The sequence below is a fragment of the Nyctereutes procyonoides genome, unplaced genomic scaffold (genome assembly GCF_905146905.1).
Source record: "Nyctereutes procyonoides isolate TBG_1078 unplaced genomic scaffold, NYPRO_anot_genome, whole genome shotgun sequence".
NCBI lineage: Eukaryota > Metazoa > Chordata > Mammalia > Carnivora > Canidae > Nyctereutes > Nyctereutes procyonoides.
Genome location: NW_026575139.1, coordinates 22,271,906 through 22,291,064, shown reverse-complemented (window position 1 = coordinate 22,291,064; position 19,159 = coordinate 22,271,906). Strand labels below are relative to the sequence as shown.

At 39.6% G+C, this 19,159-nt stretch overlaps 1 protein-coding gene across 1 annotated transcript in view; it reads right to left on the bottom strand.

Annotated features, from left to right (window-relative positions):
- Positions 1 to 19,159, bottom strand: part of SPTLC2 (serine palmitoyltransferase long chain base subunit 2) — a 111,017-nt gene that overhangs the window by 9,254 nt on the left and 82,604 nt on the right. Inside the window, exons 10-11 of the mRNA XM_055304090.1 lie at positions 5,511 to 5,646; positions 1,988 to 2,117 (exon numbers count right to left, since the gene is read on the bottom strand). Coding sequence (XP_055160065.1) covers positions 1,988 to 2,117; positions 5,511 to 5,646 — 266 coding nt within the window. The remainder of the gene's footprint in view (positions 1 to 1,987; positions 2,118 to 5,510; positions 5,647 to 19,159) is intronic.

Genomic DNA, 19,159 nt, shown 5'->3' with positions numbered 1-19,159 from the left:
AAAAAATGTACTTTATGCTTTAAGAAAAACTAAATGGGAAGCAAAAGCAAACAATTCCGTAAGTGGATCTTATGAAAATGATGAGAACTCTCAATTGGCAAACATATTTATTGGCAACAGAAATCTACTTCAATATCTTGGTTAAATTCTTTCATGAATGTGTATAGTCCTCCAGAGTCAAAGCTGTTTTCAGAAGACACAGTGTATCACTATAGCCATTGCTTATAATGACACAGATGTTTTTTTCAAAGAAAGTCAAACTTTAAACATAAATAGAAGAGAATGGAAGAAAAGCTGTTATCAGTAGGGTTAAAAAAGAATCAATGCAGAAATTTGGCAGTAAGATTTCTGAGGAATGGGAAAATCTATTGAAAAAATCTGAAAAGAACAATCAAAATAAAGAAAAAAGAAGTATCAATAATAAACGGAACCCAATTTCCAGTATTGGAATTTGATTAAAAATATACTCATACTTGGGAACCCTGGGTGGCGCCGCGGTTTAGCGCCTGCCTTTGGCCCAGGGCGCGATCCTGGAAACCCGGGATCGAATCCCACATCGGGCTCCTGGTGCATGGAGCCTGCTTCTCCCTCTGCCTGTGTTTCTGCCTTGCCTCTCTCTATCTCTGTGTGTGACTATCATAAATAAATAAAAAAAAAAAATTAAAAAAAAAATACTCATACTTGTGGAAATTTTGTTATATAGAAATAGGGAAGAAGAATTAGTCTTCAGCTGCTCAGAAATTTAAAAATTTCAAATAAATTGCTACAAAGAACTCTTAAAAACATGTACTCATAATATTCAAGATTAGCTTTCCAATGAATTAATGGAATACTTCTAGCAACTGCAGCTGACCCGTGAACGACGAGGGTTTGAACTGTGTGTGGGTCCACTTATATGTGATTTTTTTTCAATAAATACAGTACTATAAATGTCTTTTCCTTACGATCTTAATAACATTTTATTTATTTTAGCTTTATTGTAAGAATATAGTACATAATACTTTTAACTTACAAAATACATGTTAAGTGCCAGTTTGTGTTATCAGTGAGGCTTCCAGTTGACAGCAGTACTTAAGTCTGGGGGGAGGCAAAAGTTACATGTGGATTTTTGACCCTGGGATGGGGGTGTGTGTTAGTGCCCCTAACCACCCTGCACCCCGTTCCGGGTATTGTTCAAGATCAACCATAATTTTATGTAAATATTATGTTCTAGAGTTCAATAAACTCCCAGAAAGAATTACTTATTTCATGTCTGAAGTCTTAGATACGAAATAATAGCATGTTAACAGAATATCACAAGATAAGAATAAATTAAGACCATAATTCGATTCTGTAATTATGAGCTGTTATCATGTGCTTATGATTACTACGAGCCGTTATTACAAGGTAGGTTCTGGAGATATAGAAAAGCAAAAGAGACTTAGTCCCTGCTCTCAAGCTTTATACAATGGAGATGACTGCCATTAAATAATTCCAGGTAGGAAGGATTTACTAAGGGGGAATCTTAAGATTCCAAGGAAATACCGAGCAAGAGGATTGAGGAATTCCCTTGGGCAAGTTTCCTTTGAATGGAGATGTGAAGAATCAGTAGGAGTCAGGCAGGCAAAAGAGAGAGGGGGTTCAAGAGAGAATATTCTACAGAGACAAGACAACATACAAGAAGGCTTACAGTAGAAACAGCTAGAGAACAAGGAGAGTTATACAGTTGTAGAGGCCATAATAAGGGAGAGAGTGGAACAAGATAAAGCCAGAAACTCCTCAGAACCCTAATAACACAAGGTCTAGTGGGCAATGCTAATGGCTTTGCAATTTTTTTGTAAACAGCAATGATTTAAGCAGCATTGTATACTCTGTCCTCTATTTAACCAGTTAATATCTTAGATGCTCAAAGAACTTCAGGATCAACAGATGATCAATTTCATTTGATATTTATATAAATGTATATTTATACAGGTATATTTATATCAAGGTGAAAGTATCTACTTACAGTATCAAGGATTTCTTTGGTATGAGCTGCTGACAGGCAAAACCTGGCTCTGGACTCAATAATTGGAGTAGCAGGAAATCCCACCACAACTACACCGATATTCCGCTTCAGCATCTCCCGTCCAAAGGCGCTGTGAGGGGAAAACAGGGTAAAGAAACCCGGAAGAGGGATCCCTGGGTGGCGCAGCGGTTTAGCGCCTGCCTTTGGCCCAGGGCGCGATCCTGGAGACCCGGGATCGAATCCCATGTCGGGCTCCCAGTGCATGGAGCCTGCTTCTCCCTCTGCCTATGTCTCTGTCTCTGTCTCTCTCTCTGTGTGTGACTATCATAAATAAATAAAAATTAAAAAAAAAAAAAGAAAAAAAAGAAACCCGGAAGAGTAATAAACCACAGCATGAAGGTCTTGTGGTCCTGAATGATTTAAACTCTTAGGTGATAAGACATTGGGGACTTCTATTAGGAATTTCCTCTAACTTCTTTTCAAGTTAAAATTGCTGGCTCAGTCGGTTAGGCAACTGACTTTTGATTTGGGCTCAGGTCATGATCTCAAGGTCCTGGGATGAGCTCAGCATTGCAGTGGGCTTTGTGCTCAGTGGGGAGTCTGCTCATCTCCCTCTCCCTCTGCTCCCCTGCCCCTTCCCCCCAGCCCACTTGCTCTCATTCATTCTAAAACGGATAAATAAATCTTAAAAAAAAAAAAAAAAAACAACCCCAAATAACTGCCAGGTTATGAATAACTTCAATTCAGTCCTAAAGTGATCTTCTCCCAAATGGTTTCCTTCACAAAGATAAAGAATATAGTTGTCAGAGACTGCTTTTTAATAGGACTTGTCTAAACTAATTTACAGTTATAGCCTTAAAGTTTGCCTGACACATAAGAGTGGTTCAGAGGCTTCAAAATGAATTGAGTTTAAAACTCTGTCTTTGAAAGTATTAGGTTTGGCAGTTTAAACAATTCTTAAGATGAAGAATGCAGAGGATCTACTGTAACATGGATATCTTTCTACTGGCAGAATGGCCAACTAGTTTTAGCCCTCCAGACCAGGCACTTCTTTTCTCTCTCCTAAGTTTATGTATTTATTTAGGTGATCTCTACACCCAATGTGAGACTTGAACTCACCATCCTGAGATCAACAGTCACACGCTCCTCTGAGCCAGCCAGGTATCCCAAAGGCTATTTATTTCTTTGATCAACTTGAGTGTTAAGCTGCCTTTGGTATTTAGGGTTTCCTTTAGTGTCTGTGAAGCAAACTCATTCCCAGGCTTCAGCTGATAGCCCAGACTACACAAATCTTGTTTAACTCTTCACCCCAAGCCAAACTGTGGCACATCTGTATCTTGTCTAAATAACACAATTCTAACTTTCACGTAAATTTCATTTGCTAATTATGTTGGGACCTACCATATTCCTTTCTTGACTATTCCCTTAGCATTTTAACTTTTAGTTTATTTAATCTCTACACTCAACATGGGGCTTGAACTCAACCATGAGATCAAGAGTCGCATGCTCTTCTGACTGAGCCAGCCAGGTACCCACCCCTTCCTTTAGCATTTTAAAGCATTTGTTTGAGAATAAGAAATACCCCATGCTTTGGTTATCCCAGTAAATAATTACATGAGTGCCAGCCTTTCCCCACTCTTTCTAGTACTTCCTCTGGCCCTGAGGAAGGTCTGTATCTTCAGGACACCCTCCCAAATGGTCTAGTTAGTTCTTTATTCCTGTTCACCTTAACCTCTCTAAATCTTTATTATAATGTATAAAATCAGTTTCACCTGTGTAGAATTGGTTAGACACAGTCCCCTCCAAAGAAATAGTTCTAGATTAAGTCCTTCAGACCAGACAACTCTTTGTTTATTTATGATAATTACATTTAAAGAAGAGTGAGAAAATCCTACACCTCTGCTTTGGTTCATTTTTTCCACTCCCTCTGAAGGCTATGATGCCAAACACGCATATGACTTCCTATTGAAAACTCAACTCTTTTTCTCTCAGTGTCCACCTTTTCCCCATTTTCTGCCTTCTTACTACTTCTAGGTTCCCTGCTTTAATATTCTCTCCTATATATCCATTTTAATAAACATTTACTGAGTGCCCTCTAAGTGCCAGGGACTCTGGTGGGCACTGGGAATTCAAAGATGAATAAAAATATTTGCTCCTTTAATGAGTTCAATTAAACCTGAGAAACAATCCTTATCCAATTTTATATTTAAGATCCAGTAAAAAAAAAAAAAAGATCCAGTCAAAATTCACAAATCTGAAAAGATGTGTTTTTGTTGTTGTAGTTTTACTGAGTCTACACTAAGCAGATAACTTTTTTTTTTTTTTAAAGATTTTATTTATTTGATAGAGAACACAAGCAGGGCAAGTGGGAGAGGGAAAAAGCATGTTTCCTGTCAAGCAGGGAGCTGGAAGTGGGGCTCAATCCCATGATCAAGAACTGAGCTGAAGGTAGATGCTTAACTGATTGAGCCACCCAGGCGCCCCTATTTTACATTTTTTATTTTTTAATTTATTTATTTTTAAGATTTATTTAGTTTATTTATTCATGAGAGACACACAGAGAGGGGCAGAGACATAGGCAGAAGGAGAAGCAGGCTCTCTGCAGTGAGCCTGACACAGGACTTGGCCCAGGACCCAGGATCACACCCTGAACCAAAGGCAGACACTCAACCACTGAGCCACCCAGGTGTCCCTCTTTGACATTTCTGATGCAGTTTTCATACAATTATTTTGCAAAGAACTGTATTTGCTCACTTCATATTACTTTTCAAATGTCTTCTGGTTCCATTATACGTCTGGACTTCTCAAATACATTGGAAGCTATTCTAGGGCAAAGCTTTCCATTATACACTAGTTGCACAAACCAAAGAAACTGGTGTAATCTGCACCTTGGGAAGCCATGCAATAACATGCCCTAACCTTAGAGCTCACTACTCTCCCTCGGGCACTGCATTTCAGCTCCACTCGCCTTCTTGCTATTCCTCAATCAGCTAAATATGTTCCTGTGTTATGGCCTTTGCACGGAACTTTTCTCCACATGGCTAACTCTGCTCCTTCAAGCTCAGATGTTACCTTCCCTTTCCATAGGCTCACCCCCCACCACCCCATTTAATACTGTCATCTGCCTGCCCATGGGGCCCTCTCAATCCCCCATAACCTGCTCTACTTCTCCCCATAACATGTAATACAAATACATAACTTATTTATTATGTTTGTCTGACTCCTGCCTCATTAGAACATAAGCTCCATAGGGACCGGTATTTTTACTGTGCTCTGTCCACTGATCTATCACAATCTCCTAGAAGAGAGCATTAAACTCAATGTTTGTTTAATGAAAGACTAATAAGCTAACATATTTTAAAAACTGGAATCCACTATTTAATCTATGGAATTTCTAGCAAATGAAGGTTAACATAATGAGGCCAAGACACTTTTTCCTAACAAAATACATAAGCCCGAGTCTAATATCACAGGAACCTTAAGACTAATCAGAGGACAGTCTGTAATCTGCAATAGAACATACCCAATTTTGGCTGGCATGTAGAGCATCAATGGCACCACTGGAGAATCTTCATTTCCATAGATGATGAAGCCCATCTCTTTCAGACGTCTCCTGAAATACCTGGTGTTTTCAGCTAACTGCTGTATACACTGTTTGCCTGGAAAATCATGAGGAGGAAAATAAAAATAATATTAAGACAAAAGGAGTGGGGCAGCCCCAATGGCACAGCGGTTTAGCGCCGCATGCAGCCCGGGGTGTGATCCTGGAGACCTGGGATTGAGTCCTGCGTCGGACTCCCTGCATGGAGCCTGCTTCTCCCTCTGCCTGTGTCTCTGCCTCTCTCTATGAGTAAATAAATAAAATCTTAAAAAAAAAAAAAAAAGGAGTGGAGAAAAGACAGCAATCTCCTCTATCTCCATTCTATCAGCCAGTCCTATGTTTGGTTCTGCATGTCTTTTTTTTTTTAAGCTTTTATTTATTTATTCATGAGAGAGACACACACACACACACAGAAGCAGAGACACAGAAAGAGGGAGAAGCAGGCTCTATGCAGGAAGCCCAACATGGGACTCGATCCCGGGTCCCGAGGATCAGGCCCTGGGCTGAAGGCGGCGCTAAACCGCTGAGCTACCCCTGCTTCCCTGGTTATGCATTTCTAACATAAAATATTTTCACAGAACAAACTGTATGAAATATAAAAATAAATCTTGCTTTGTATTCTGTCACAGTAGGTATTATTGGCAGATTGATTTTTTTTAAAAGATTTTATTTATTCATAGAGATGCAGAGAGAGAGAGAGAGAGAGAGAGAGAGAGAGAGAGAGAGAGAGAGGCAGAGACACAGGCAGAGGGAGAAGCAGGCTCCACACAGAGAGTCCAACGTGGGACTCGATCCAGGGTCTCCAGATCACGCCCCGGGCTGCAGGCGGCGCTAAACCGCTGTGCCACCTGGGCTGCCCTGGCAGATTTTGTAATAATGTACAAAGTTAAGTTTAACTATTAGTATTTTCGTGACACATTAGCATCTTCAAACATTCTCATCAATACACCTCATTTAACATTCTACCATTCCTTCACAGTAGGTAAAATATTCACTGTTCTCTTTATTTGATTAGGCAACTCTCACAAAGGTGGTGACTGGCCTAGCGTCACACAGTAAGTAATAAGGCACAGCTGAGACTAGGACCTAACTTTCTGGACTTCAATATTCATTCCAATGAACTGCACTGCAAATAATTTTACAAATAAGATCAGATCTAGAGCCATTTAGAGCTTCAAATTCTCCTCTTCAGGGGATCCCTGGGTGGCGCAGCGGTTTAGCGCCTGCCTTTGGCCCAGGACGCGATCCTGGAGACCCGGGATCGAGTCCCGCGTCGGGCTCTCGGTGCATGGAGCCTGCTTCTCCCTCTGCCTGTGTCTCTGCCTCTCTCTCTCTCTCACTGTGTGCCTATCATAAATAAATAAAAAAAAATTAAAAAAAAAAAATTCTCCTCTTCAGAGTTTGATTTTATGTCACCATTTCCCTGAAACCTCTATCAGACAACAGTGTATCCATAATAATGTAAAATCATATTTTTAATCCTAATTTGTTCATCCCTAAAATACAAATGTATTAAAACAAACATTTCTCAGGGTGCCTGGGTGGCTTAGTCAGTTTGGCATCTGCCTCTGGCTCAGGTCCTGATGCCAGGGTCCTGGAATCGAGCTCCCTGCTCAGAAAGGAGTCTGCTTCTCCCTCTCGCTCTGCCCCTCCCCCTGCTTTCCTCTCTCTCATGTGGTCTCAAATAAATAAGATCTTAAACAAAATTTTCTGAAACTGCTAAATATTTGGACTGGTTTTTGACATTATGGTAGGTCAGTCTATGAACAGAGGTCCAAACAATTGTTCTGTTCTAAAGATAAGCCTAAATTCAAAACATCAGCTTGCAAAGGACTAACAACTGTTACAAGGTCTTTTCAGCCACGAATACTCACAAACAAGAAAAGGTTGCAGTTGTTTTTTCACATACATTAGAGAGTCAAGAAATTCACATTTTAAAAAATACATATATCATACAATTCAAAAGATAAGTTAATCCCGTCGATCAGAAATACAGGTGGTTAACAAATGTCCTTTAGAATACCAACCCATCAAAAAAAAAAAAAAAAAAAAGAATACCAACCCATCCATTCATTGATGAAAAGATACCCTAGATAAGTCTGTTACAAATAACCCCAAGTTAATAGTTTGTGCAAATAATTTCAAGTGGACCAGAGAATAATACTCAAGTTTAGACTGGCTTACTGTGAATGCTGAAGAATGCCACTTCAGTGATGACACTTGTCTTAAAATAACAAAGCAGACATTAAAGTATATTACATTTAGGTACGCTGAGAACTGATGAGCCCCTGTGCCCAAGTTTTTCTCCACAAATACCAGTACATGCTTATTCTACATTTAGAAAGTGAGACTTCTACTTCTGGCCAGGATAGACTACCCAGGACCAGATTTACCTTTCTGCTGTAATCAACAAAAAATTAGACAAAGCACATAAAAGAAAATGTACATAAAATGGTTTTCAAACACCAGGTCATTGGCAGCACAGAACTGTGCTGGAGACGAGGAAGACCAGACATGAGCCTCTGGATTGCTCCGTGACTGCTAGAGGCAGGTCCCAGGCTTCTGCTCAGGGAGAGGAACCTAGCCTGGTCAGGTGAGGATACCGGAGATGGGAGCTGAGGATGCTAAGGTGGCTAGGATTTGTTGGGAGCAAACAGGAGAGGAGAGAGGTGCAAAGGGAGAGGTGGAGGCGGGGGGGGGGGGGGGGGAGGCTCTGAGGAAGGGTCCTCTTGAGCATTTGGCAAAGTGTCATCTGCCCTGCATGAGAAGAAACCTCCAGGGCCTGGGGAAAGAGCCACCAGAAAGCAGTGAACAGTTTCTGGTGCTCATGTGGAGCTGACCATATTTTCACCTCCCCAAATTAAAGACCTCAGAATCACACTTAGCTGGGGAGTGAAATTAGCCCTAGACTAAAAGTTGCTGTGGATCCACTCTAACAAACCTTAAAAGCAAGTCTGGAAAGGATCCAACTGATTCTTATTTATTTTTTTAAAAGATTTTGTTTATTTATTGAGACACAGAGAGAGAAGCAGAGACACAGGGAGAGGGAGAAGCAGGCTCCATGCAGGGAACCCGAAGTAGGACTCAATCCCGGGTCTCCAGGATCACACCCCGGGCTGCAGGCGGTGCCAAACCACTGTGCCACCAGGGCCGCCCCATGATCCAACTGATTCTTTTTTTTTTCTTTCTTTTTTTGATCCAACTGATACTAATAACAAAGTCCAACACTACCTAAATAAAGGAATACGACAAAGTGCAGGCCCCTGATAATGTAAAATTTACATCATCTGGCATACAATAAAAAATTCTAAGCATTTAAAGAAACAGGAAAATACGACCCACCAACCAGGAGATAAGTCAATCAACAGAGACATACCAGAAATAACAGAGTATTGGCAGACAAGGAGGCACAAAATGCTAATTATCCTCCATACACTGAGAAAGGTGGAGGAAACATGATAAAGGGAGAAAGGAAATAAAGAGGAACAAACAATGGATACATGCAACAATGCTGATGAATCTCAAAAGCATTATGTTACATGAAATAAGCTAGCCACAGAAGACTACAGACTGCGCACATTTGTTTGTAGGATATTCTAAAAAAAGACATAGGTATAGATACAGAAAATAGATGAGTGATTGCCAGGGAGTGGAGAGAGAGGACTGACAACAAAGGGGTACAAGGGAACTTTTGGGGGGTGACAAAAACATTCTATCCTTCTATTGTGGTATCGTTACCAGACTGCATACATTTGTCAAAACTCATGGAATTGGGCATCCCCAGTGGCTCAGCGGTTTAGCTCCACCTTTCGCCTGGGGTGTGATCCTGGATACCCGGGATCGAGTCCCACCTCAGGCTCCCTGCATGAAGCCTGCTTCTCCCTCTGCCTGTGTCTCTGCCTCTTTCTCTGTGTCTCTCATGAATAAAAAAATTAAAAATAATAAAAATAATAAAAAAAACTCATGGAATTATACACTTAAAATTGGTGAGTTATACTGTATACAATTGATAACTCATTAAAGATCATTTTTAGAACACTGAGTGTTACACCTGCATATTAGTATATCTTACTTTTTTCTGCACCCACTTTATTATTTTGCAACGTGTGACCTTTTTCTCATCACAAACCAATTAAAAAATTTTTTTTCTCATTCGAAGAACATCAAGAAAAATTAAGGAGGAATCATGGAAAAGAAGAAATCTTAAGGAGGTAGACCTTAACTTTTCCAATTTCTATATCATTCTAACCAAGTTTTCTTTAATGAGAGGAAGTGAAAAGTTTCAGTCTCCCTATTCATCACCACCTGCTCCTTGACAAGAAGAGTCCTGGAAGAAAATAATCTAAGATGACTCTTGCGTAGCACAACCTGAAGACAGTGGGAACGGGCATTTAAAATCTCCAACTTACACATCCCCATTCTTGCTGAACAGTTTTCCTTTCAGTTAAACCGCTGAGCCACCCAGGCTGCCCTCTTTTTCTTTTTTTAAAGTAATCTTTACACCAACATCGGGCTCAAACTCAGGACTCCAAGATCAAGAGTCACATGTTCCATCAAGTGAGCCAGCCAGGTACCCCTCTAATAGGGATTTAAAACAAGTGTAGGGACACATGGGTGGCTCAGTGGTTAGTGGTTAAGCAACTGCCTTCAGCCCAGGGCGTGATCCTGGAGTCCTGAGATCGAGTCCCACATCGGGCTCCCAGCATGGAGCCTGCTTCTCCCTCTGCCTAGGCCTCTCTCCATGTCTCTAATGAATAAATAAATAAAATCTTAAAAAAAAAAAAGCAAAGTGTAAAAAGAAGGCTTAGTCTTGTTCACAAAAATACCCCCTAACTTAAAATGTCTTTATCCTTTTACGAACACAGATGGTAATAGAATAGGTCAGGATCCTTCTCTACTTCTTAAACGTAAATCTTTTTTTTTTAAAGATTTATTTATTTATTCATTTATGATAGACATAGAGAGAGAGAGAGAGAGAGAGAAGCAGAGACACAGGCAGAGGGAGAAGCAGGCTCCATGCCAGGAGCCCGACGCGGAACTCGATCCCGGATCTCGATCCTGGGTCTCCAGGATTGCGCCCTGGGCCAAAGGCAGGCGCAAAACCGCTGAGCCACCTGGGGATCCCCAACATAAATCTTTACTTTTAAGGATGATAAAAAGCATCAAAGCAATTTTGAGAAAACCTCTATACTGATTCTCTTGACCCTTACAACTAAACCTCACTCTATGGCTGTGTGTTTGTGGAGTTCTTCAATATGGTTAGAATTAAACCATTTTTAGAATCTCTTCAAAAAAATCTACAGCCTGGCATAAAAGAAAGAAAGAAAAGGAAGCAGGAATACATAATTTATTTCTCAGAAAATGTAAAAGATAACTTTAATAGGTCATTTTTAGTCCTTAACTTCTTTGCAATAAATTTTATGCTTATAAAGTAATGAAGGATCAATAGATTGTGATGGCATCATTAGATCTAATACTTTTAAGAAAACAGAAAACCTAAAAACAAGGGGCATCATAATTACCTATTGACAACCTATTATTAATAACTTTGAATCACTTTTACAAAATAGATTTGGGGCTATATTCATTAACCAATGTCAAATATGTGAAGCTGAACCAATTGCATTTCAGATATTCTCTAAGACGACGTTTTTATCAAGTCTTAATCCACATTCCTCAGGATTCTCAGCCATGTAAGCTTAACATATGAAGGAACTACTGGATAATTACTCAAAATTTCATTAGCCCTCCCAGACAGGTTGTCAATCAGAACAGATAGTGTTCTATGAGCTACAAATTTTCTAAGGTCCTAGGACTAGTTAAAAAAAAAACAGGATAAGACCTATGTACAAACTAAAGGGATGCAAAGGACAGCAGATATTTTGTCTTAAATGGCATTTGTGCTAACTACTCAGAACTTATGCTCCAAAAAATATAGCATGTAGTCACATACTTAAATAGCAATATAATTGTCAATTTAGCTGATGAGATTTTATAATTTATAACATAATCAACAAAATGTGTTTGAATCTGCAACTTCAAAAATAACATTTCCAGTGTTAAATGAAATCTTTCAAAAGAAAGGACACAAACATAAATGATGTTCAGCCAGAGTTGATCCCCTAACTCACATCATACTCCATTATACAGCTCCTAATCTTCTTAGATTTCCTGGATATGCTGATATAATCTGCTTTCCTGGGAAAAATAAAATAAAATTACTGCTACTCTTCAGACTTATACTTTCCAATTAATTATAATGAGCTGGAAGAATCTGAAATTCAAGAATGTCTCTCCCCCCTCTTCTTGTTAAAGGTCATAATCTCAAAGCAGATACAGGCCTTCTTTACTGAGGGTCCCCCAAACAAAACAGGTAGCCCTAAGAATGGTTTCAATTAGTTTTCAGCATTAACCATGAAGTAAGGGCCATAAGGCAGGATAAAATATGGAAAAATACTACCCATGAACTTGTCCTAATTTATACTTTCAAACACATTACACTGTGGATATTTCACATATCTCTTTAATTCTGTATGTCTAAGAACTGAACTTAACAATCTTTTAGCTTAATCATCTGTCCAAATGTCTCATTTTTGCTATTGGAAAGTTAGTTTTTCTAACATTTTACTTTGGTTGGATTATACTTCAGAGTAGGAGGAACTATGTTTCATGCTAGTGGTTTTTCTCTTCAAAAGCTTTTTCAAAAAAATGGAATAAACTCAGACATTCTGTGTTTGCTTTGCCTATGTTAAGCATATGTCTCCACTGAAATCTACAATGAGACTGTATCTTAAAGATTTTTTTAAAGATTTTATTTATTTATTCATGAGAGACACAGAGAGAGAGGCAAAGACATACACAGAGGGAGAAGCAGGCTCCTCGCAAGGAGCCCGATGTGAGACTTGATCCCAGGACCTGGGATCACGCCCTGAGCTGAAGGCAGGTGATCAATGGCTGAGCCACCCAGGTGTCTCTATCTTAAAGATCTCTTAAACAAGTGTTTATATAGTATCAGGTAAATGAGATCACATACAAACTATGTTTTCAAAGACTATCCTGATAGTAATTATAGAAGCTCTCAGTACTGATTCCCTTCAAGGCACAGAAAGTATGTAGTACAGTGAGCACAGTGCCAGGTTCAGTAAATGCTTCTTTCCTTTTCGTTTCAGTTATTATATCTCTAAATATTACCAAGTCGACTACCAGCCAGCCTTATCTCCTGATAAGATACTACTATATATAATCTACTGTAACTGAATGGAAGATTATGTTGATTCATATTAATCTAAATTAACATGGCATTCTCTCAAGCTAGTGGTGCTATATCTGAACCACTGTTAGGACAATATCTCAAACTCTTGCTCACCTGGAAGTATTTGGGGCTGAGGTGAAGACAGTCTCAAGGTCTGCCTTAACTATTCCTATCACAGCAGTTCTAAAAACTGTCAATTATTTGCACGGTAGAAAAATCTCAGATGCAAAATCACGATGACACTTTCAAAAGAGACAAGGCAAATTTAAAAGTTATTTCACAGCTGAGGAAACTAAACCAGTGCCCAGGAAGGCTAAGTAACTCCAATGGAGGAACCAGGACTTGAACTCCCTGGTTCTTCTAGTTTCTTTTTTTAAAGATTTATTTATTCGTTTTAGAGGGGCAGGGAGGAGCAGAGGAAGAGGGAGAGAGAAACTCAGGCAGACTGTGCTGAGCACAGAGCCAGACACGGAGCTCGATATCATGACCCTGAGCTCACGACCTGACCACAAACCAAGAGTTGGAGGTTTAACCAACAGAGCCATCCAGGCACCCCACTGGTTCTTCTTCTAGTTTCTAAGGCTGTGCCCTTAACCACTGCTCACTGATTCACTTTAGCTTCTATATTAAGTAGGACTTAAAGGGAATATAGCTAACAGAAATGTAAGAGGAAAACTGAGTAATTGTCTCATGGAAGTCACTGACGGTGCTGCTTGGGCATCCCCTGGAGACTCACTTGCCTCTTAGAATCTTTCACTAACCCTGCCTCCACCACCCCAGCCCAGGAGGTCACACGGCTCTTTGATTCTTAGGCCCTGATCTATCTGCTCCTAGGGAAAATGTGGGGCCCAGAGACTTCCTTTCATCCTGTACCCTCCTTCATAACAACACTCGGTTGGTCTTAAGGATTAAATTGCTTCAAGCTTAGGTACTCTTTGCTTCCTGACCTAAGCCCCTTGATCTGTAGCAGACTTGACTTTCTTTGAGATTTGCAGACCACTGGCCTTGAGGCACGAAGGACTCCACTTTCTCAGAAGATAAGGCCTGACTACATTCAAAAACAGCTGCCCTGATGCCAGCACATTTGTTCAAGCTCATGTTGACTCAGGAGTACCTGCTAGGCACTGGCTCCTCCTGCATGCAAGCCCCCTCCCCATTCCTATGCCTTCCCTTTTAAAATCCTCCAGTTTCCCCTGAATAGGGAAGATGATCTTTGAGACATACTAGTCTCATCTTTCCAGGCTGCCAGCTTCCTGAATAAAGGAATTTTTCCTTTCCCAGCATCACTTGTCTCTCCAGTATCGATTTTTGTGCAGCAAGGAGCCAAATCTGAGTTTGGAACTGGTTCTCTTGTCCAGTAGCACTTCTAAATTACCATTCTAAGATTTCTATCACTGCTCCATCTTCCAAAGGGGGACATTCTGCAAAATTTCAGTCAACCATTGCCAGTGTTTCTTAGGAAGACTGCTATTGGCATTTGTAGACAATTCTTGGGTTAAAGCTGTCCAGTGCCGTGAAGAGCATTTGGAATCACTGGCCCCTTGGTGATAAACGCCAATACCACTTCCCCACAGCCCAGTCTGGGACAACCAAATATGCCCCTAGATGTTTCCCAATGTGTCTTAGGAAGGCAGCACAGCTCCTGGTTAGTTGAGAACTACTATTGGCCCTAAAGTTATTTCTTCACAGGGACCGTGGGTTTCTTCTCTCTTTACCCTTAAGCTTGAGTTGGAGACACATTAGCTTTATATAGAACTTGGGCATGTTTTTACCTCCCTTAAATTCAATTACCAATTATCTAAAGGAAATAAAGGTGGGGCAGCTGGTATACTTACGGTATAAAAAAAAATCACACATGGGAAAACCCAATTAGTTTATATAAAATATAAACTAATTAAAAGTATATCAAAAGGCAATACTTTATGATCAGGTAGGGCCTTTCTTCAGGAGGCCCTTTCCTTACCATTCTGGAATTTTATTTCTGTTCCATTAACTTGACTGTTACAAGTTATTACAGCTTATACAGCAAATTGTATTCCCCCTACTACTCTATACTCTTTTTAGTTTTTTCCCTTCTTCTATCAAGATATAATTCATATCCTATAAAATTCACCCCTTTAAAATATACAAGTCAGTGGTTTTTAGTATAGTCACAAAGTTGTGCACCATCACCAGTATGTAATTCATCACCTTTATCATCTCCAAAGAAATTCCATACCTGTTAGCAATCACTCCTCATTTCCTCTCCCCACTGCCCTGAGCAATCATTAATCTACTTCCTGTCTCTATGAATTTGCCTATTCTGGATGTTTCATATAAATGGAATCATATAATATGTAGCCTTTTGTGTCTTCCTTCTTTCACGTAACATGGTGTTTTCAAGGTTTATCAGTGTTGTAGCATGTGTCATGTTATAGCATGTGTCGGTACTTGACTCTTTTTTAATTGTCTTTGCATGGATACACCATATTTTGTTATTCACTCATCAGCTTATGCACACACTGGATTGTTTTCACATTTTGGCTGTCACGAATAATGCTGCTAGAAACGTCCATGTACAAATTATGGGGACAAGTTTTCAATGTGGTTGGGAATATACCCAGGAAGAGAATTTCTGGGTAATATGCTAACTCTATGGTGTCTGCTTTTTGAGGAACTAGAAACTGTTTCCAAAGTGGCTGGGCAATTTCACATTCCCACCAGTGATATGGGAGCATTCCAATTTCTTGGATCCTAACAATGTTATAGTCTTTTTTAGTAACGTTAGTGTATGTAAAGTGGTTTCCTGTGGTTTTCATTGCATATACCTAATGTCTAACAGGTTTGAATAGCTTCTTTTTCTGCTTATTGGCCATTTGTGTATCTTCTTTGGAGAAATATTTGAATCCTTTGCCCATTTTATAATCGGGCCATTTTACTTGGGTTGAGTTGTAAAAGTTCTTTTTATATTCTGAATACTTGATAGAGTCTTATCAGACATGATTTGCAAAATTTCTTCCTATTCTGAGGACTGTATTTTCACTTTTGAACAAAAACTTTGATGAAGTAAAACTTATTTTTCTTGGTTGCTTGTTCTTTTGGGTGTCATAACTAAGAGATACTGCAAATTGTATTTACAGGGTGCCTGGGTGGTGCAGTTGGTTGAGCATCCAACTCCTGGTTTTGGCTCAGGTTGTGATCTTAGAGTCATGAGATTGAGCCCTGAGTTAGGCTCTGCACACAGCATGGCATCCGCTTAAGACTCGCTCTCTCTCTCCCCCCCCATCTGTTCCTCCCCACCCTCACTCACTTGCTCTCACACACACAAATAAATCAAAGAAAGAAAGAAAGAAAGAAAGAAAGAAAGAAAGAAAGAAAGAAAGAAAGAAAGAAAATCACTGCCGAATCCCACAATCATAAAGATTTATATCTATATTTTCTTCTAGAGTTTTGTAAATTTAGCTCTTACATTTAGGCCTTTGATCCATTTTGAGTTATTTTTATATATGGTGGGAGGTAGGGACCCAACTTCATTATTTTGCAAGTAGATATCCAGTTGTCTCAGAATCATTCGTTAAAAGAGACTGTGATTGTCTTGTTGAATGCCAACTAATCATAAATTAAAAAGTTTACTTCTGGACTCTCAGTTGTGTTTTTTTTAAGACATATTTTTTTGAGAGAAGGGCAGAGAGCATCCTGAAGCAAATTCCCCAGTGAGTGCAGAACCTGACGTGGGGCTCAATCCCAGGATCCCAAGATCACGTCCTGAGCCAAAATCAAGAGTTGGCCGCTCAACTGACTGAGCCACCCAGGCGCCCCTGGGCTCTCAGTTGTATTTCATGGTCTGTGTAACTATATTTATGCCAATATGACACTATCTTGATACTACAGCTTTGGAACATGTGACTTTTTTTTCCCTTAAGTTTGACTGTTCTAGGCCCCTTGCATTTCTATACAAATATCAGGATCCACTTGCCAATTTCTACAAAAAAGGCATCTGGGGTTTTGACAGGGATATTGTTTACTCCATAGATCAACTTGGGAAGTACTGTCATCTTAACAATAATAGTCCTCCAACCAATAAGCATGGATATCTTTCCATCATGTTAGGTCTTCTTCCTGCTTATTTTTGCACATCTTTTTTCTTGGGTAGGATGCATTAAATATTGCCAAAATATTGAGAGCAAGGCAAAGGAAGAAATAAAAATATTTAATAAAAACTATGTAGTTCCTTTTTGTTGTAGTTAGATTTTATTCATTTATTCATGAGAGACATAGAGAGAGAGGCAGGGAGAAACAGGCTCCTTGCAGGGAACCTAATGTGAGACTCAATCCCAGGACCCCAGGATCATGACCTGAGCCAAAGGCAGATGCTCAACCACTACGTCACCCAGGTGCTCTAAAATGATACAGTTCCTAATTAAGAATAAATAATGTTTCTTCTTCTTTTCTCCATTTTCATCTCTAATTCCCCCTAATGCAAATATGTTTTTAAATATATTAAAATGTGTTGCCCAGGTTGGGGTACCTGGGTGGCTCAGCCCATTAAGCATCTGCCTTTGGCCCAAGTTATGATCTTAGAGTCCTGGGATCGAGCACCATGTTGGGCTCCCTGTTCGGCAGGGAGTCTGCTTCTCTGTCTTCTTCTCCCCCTCCCTGCCTGCTGGTGCATGCTCTTGCTCTTTCTCTCTCTCGAAAGGATTTTTAAAATCCTTTAAAAAATGTGTTGGAAAGGCTATACCAAGTGTTGACAAGAACAAGGAACTCTCAGGCTTTGCTAATGAGATTGTGAACTGGGACTTTGTAAAAATGGCAATATATGTTGAACCTAAATATAGGCCTATTCTATGATCTGGCAATTTCATTCCTAGGTATATACACCCAATAGAATTGTATACCAAAAAACATGTACAAGAGTGCTACTTTTAGTAACATTCCAAATCTGGAAACCACCAAAACGTCCATCAGTAGAATGGATAACTGGTAATACATTCAAACAATATGTATGGTTTGGTACTAGGCAGCAATGCAAATGAACTATACTGTTCCACCCAAATATGCAGATGAATCTCAAAAGACATAATTCATAATTCATTCATTCATAATGATGAATAAAATACACCAGATTCAAAAGTTCAAGGCAAAACTAATATATAGTGATAGAAGTCAAAACAGTGTCAAAATTATCTTTAGCAAGGAATGCAGGCTGGAAAGAGGCACAAGACAGCCTTCTGGGATACTGGAAATGTTCTAGGTCATGATCTGGGTGTGTATTCACTGAACTAGGTGTATATTCACTGTTAGTGTTCAGTGTATCCCTAAGATTTATGCACTTTATTGTATGAATCTTAATACTTAAATAAATTAAAAATAAACATTTATATACTTGGAAAATCAAATGAAGTTAAAAAAAAAACTGCAATGTGGGATCCCTGGGTGGCGCAGCGGTTTGGCGCCTGCCTTTGGCCCAGGGCGTGATCCTGGAGACGCGGGATCGAATCCCACATCGGGCTCCCGGTGCATGGAGCGTGCTTCTCCATCTGCCTATGTCTCTGCCTCTCTCTTTTTCTCTCTCTGTGACTATCATAAATAAATAAAAATTAAAAAAAAAAACTGCAATGTGATCAAATTTCTGATCCTTCAATTTATACTATTAAATATATCCAACTACTATTTAATAATCACCTTTTTTAAAAAACCACTCTTTTACTTAAAAAACAAAACCAAAAAAACCATCTAGATATTATGAGGTGGTGTCAGGCATTCTCTTGCCAGCCTTTGTTATTTAAAACAAACCTGGAAAAATATTGAAATTTTCCATGCTGGGTGTTCTACAAACTTCTAAGGCAGGGAAGTGTTATGAAAACAATACTTATGGAGTTAAACCTTGCCCTGAGGCGCGAAATGAAAGCATAAAGGGCCTGGCCCTTCCTTTCTTTCCTTTCTCTTTTTAAATGACTATATGAATAAAAGCACAAATCAGACAATACTAACCATTAAAGTATTTATTTTTCCACCTGTGCATCTGCTTTCATTCTCATACAGGCATTTTTTTTTAAATGCAGCCCAAATCCATTTTTTTTTATTTATTTATGATAGGCACACAGTGAGAGAGAGAGAGAGGCAGAGACACAGGCAGAGGGAGAAGCAGGCTCCATGCACCGGGAGCCCGACGTGGGATTCGATCCCGGGTCTCCAGGATCGCGCCCTGGGCCAAAGGCAGGAGCCAAACCACTGCGCCACCCAGGGATCCCTCATACAGTCATTTTTCTCTAGATGTTTTAGTATTAGGCTTTTCTTCTACATACTTTACAAAAGGGAGCAGCTCAGGAAAGGCTGC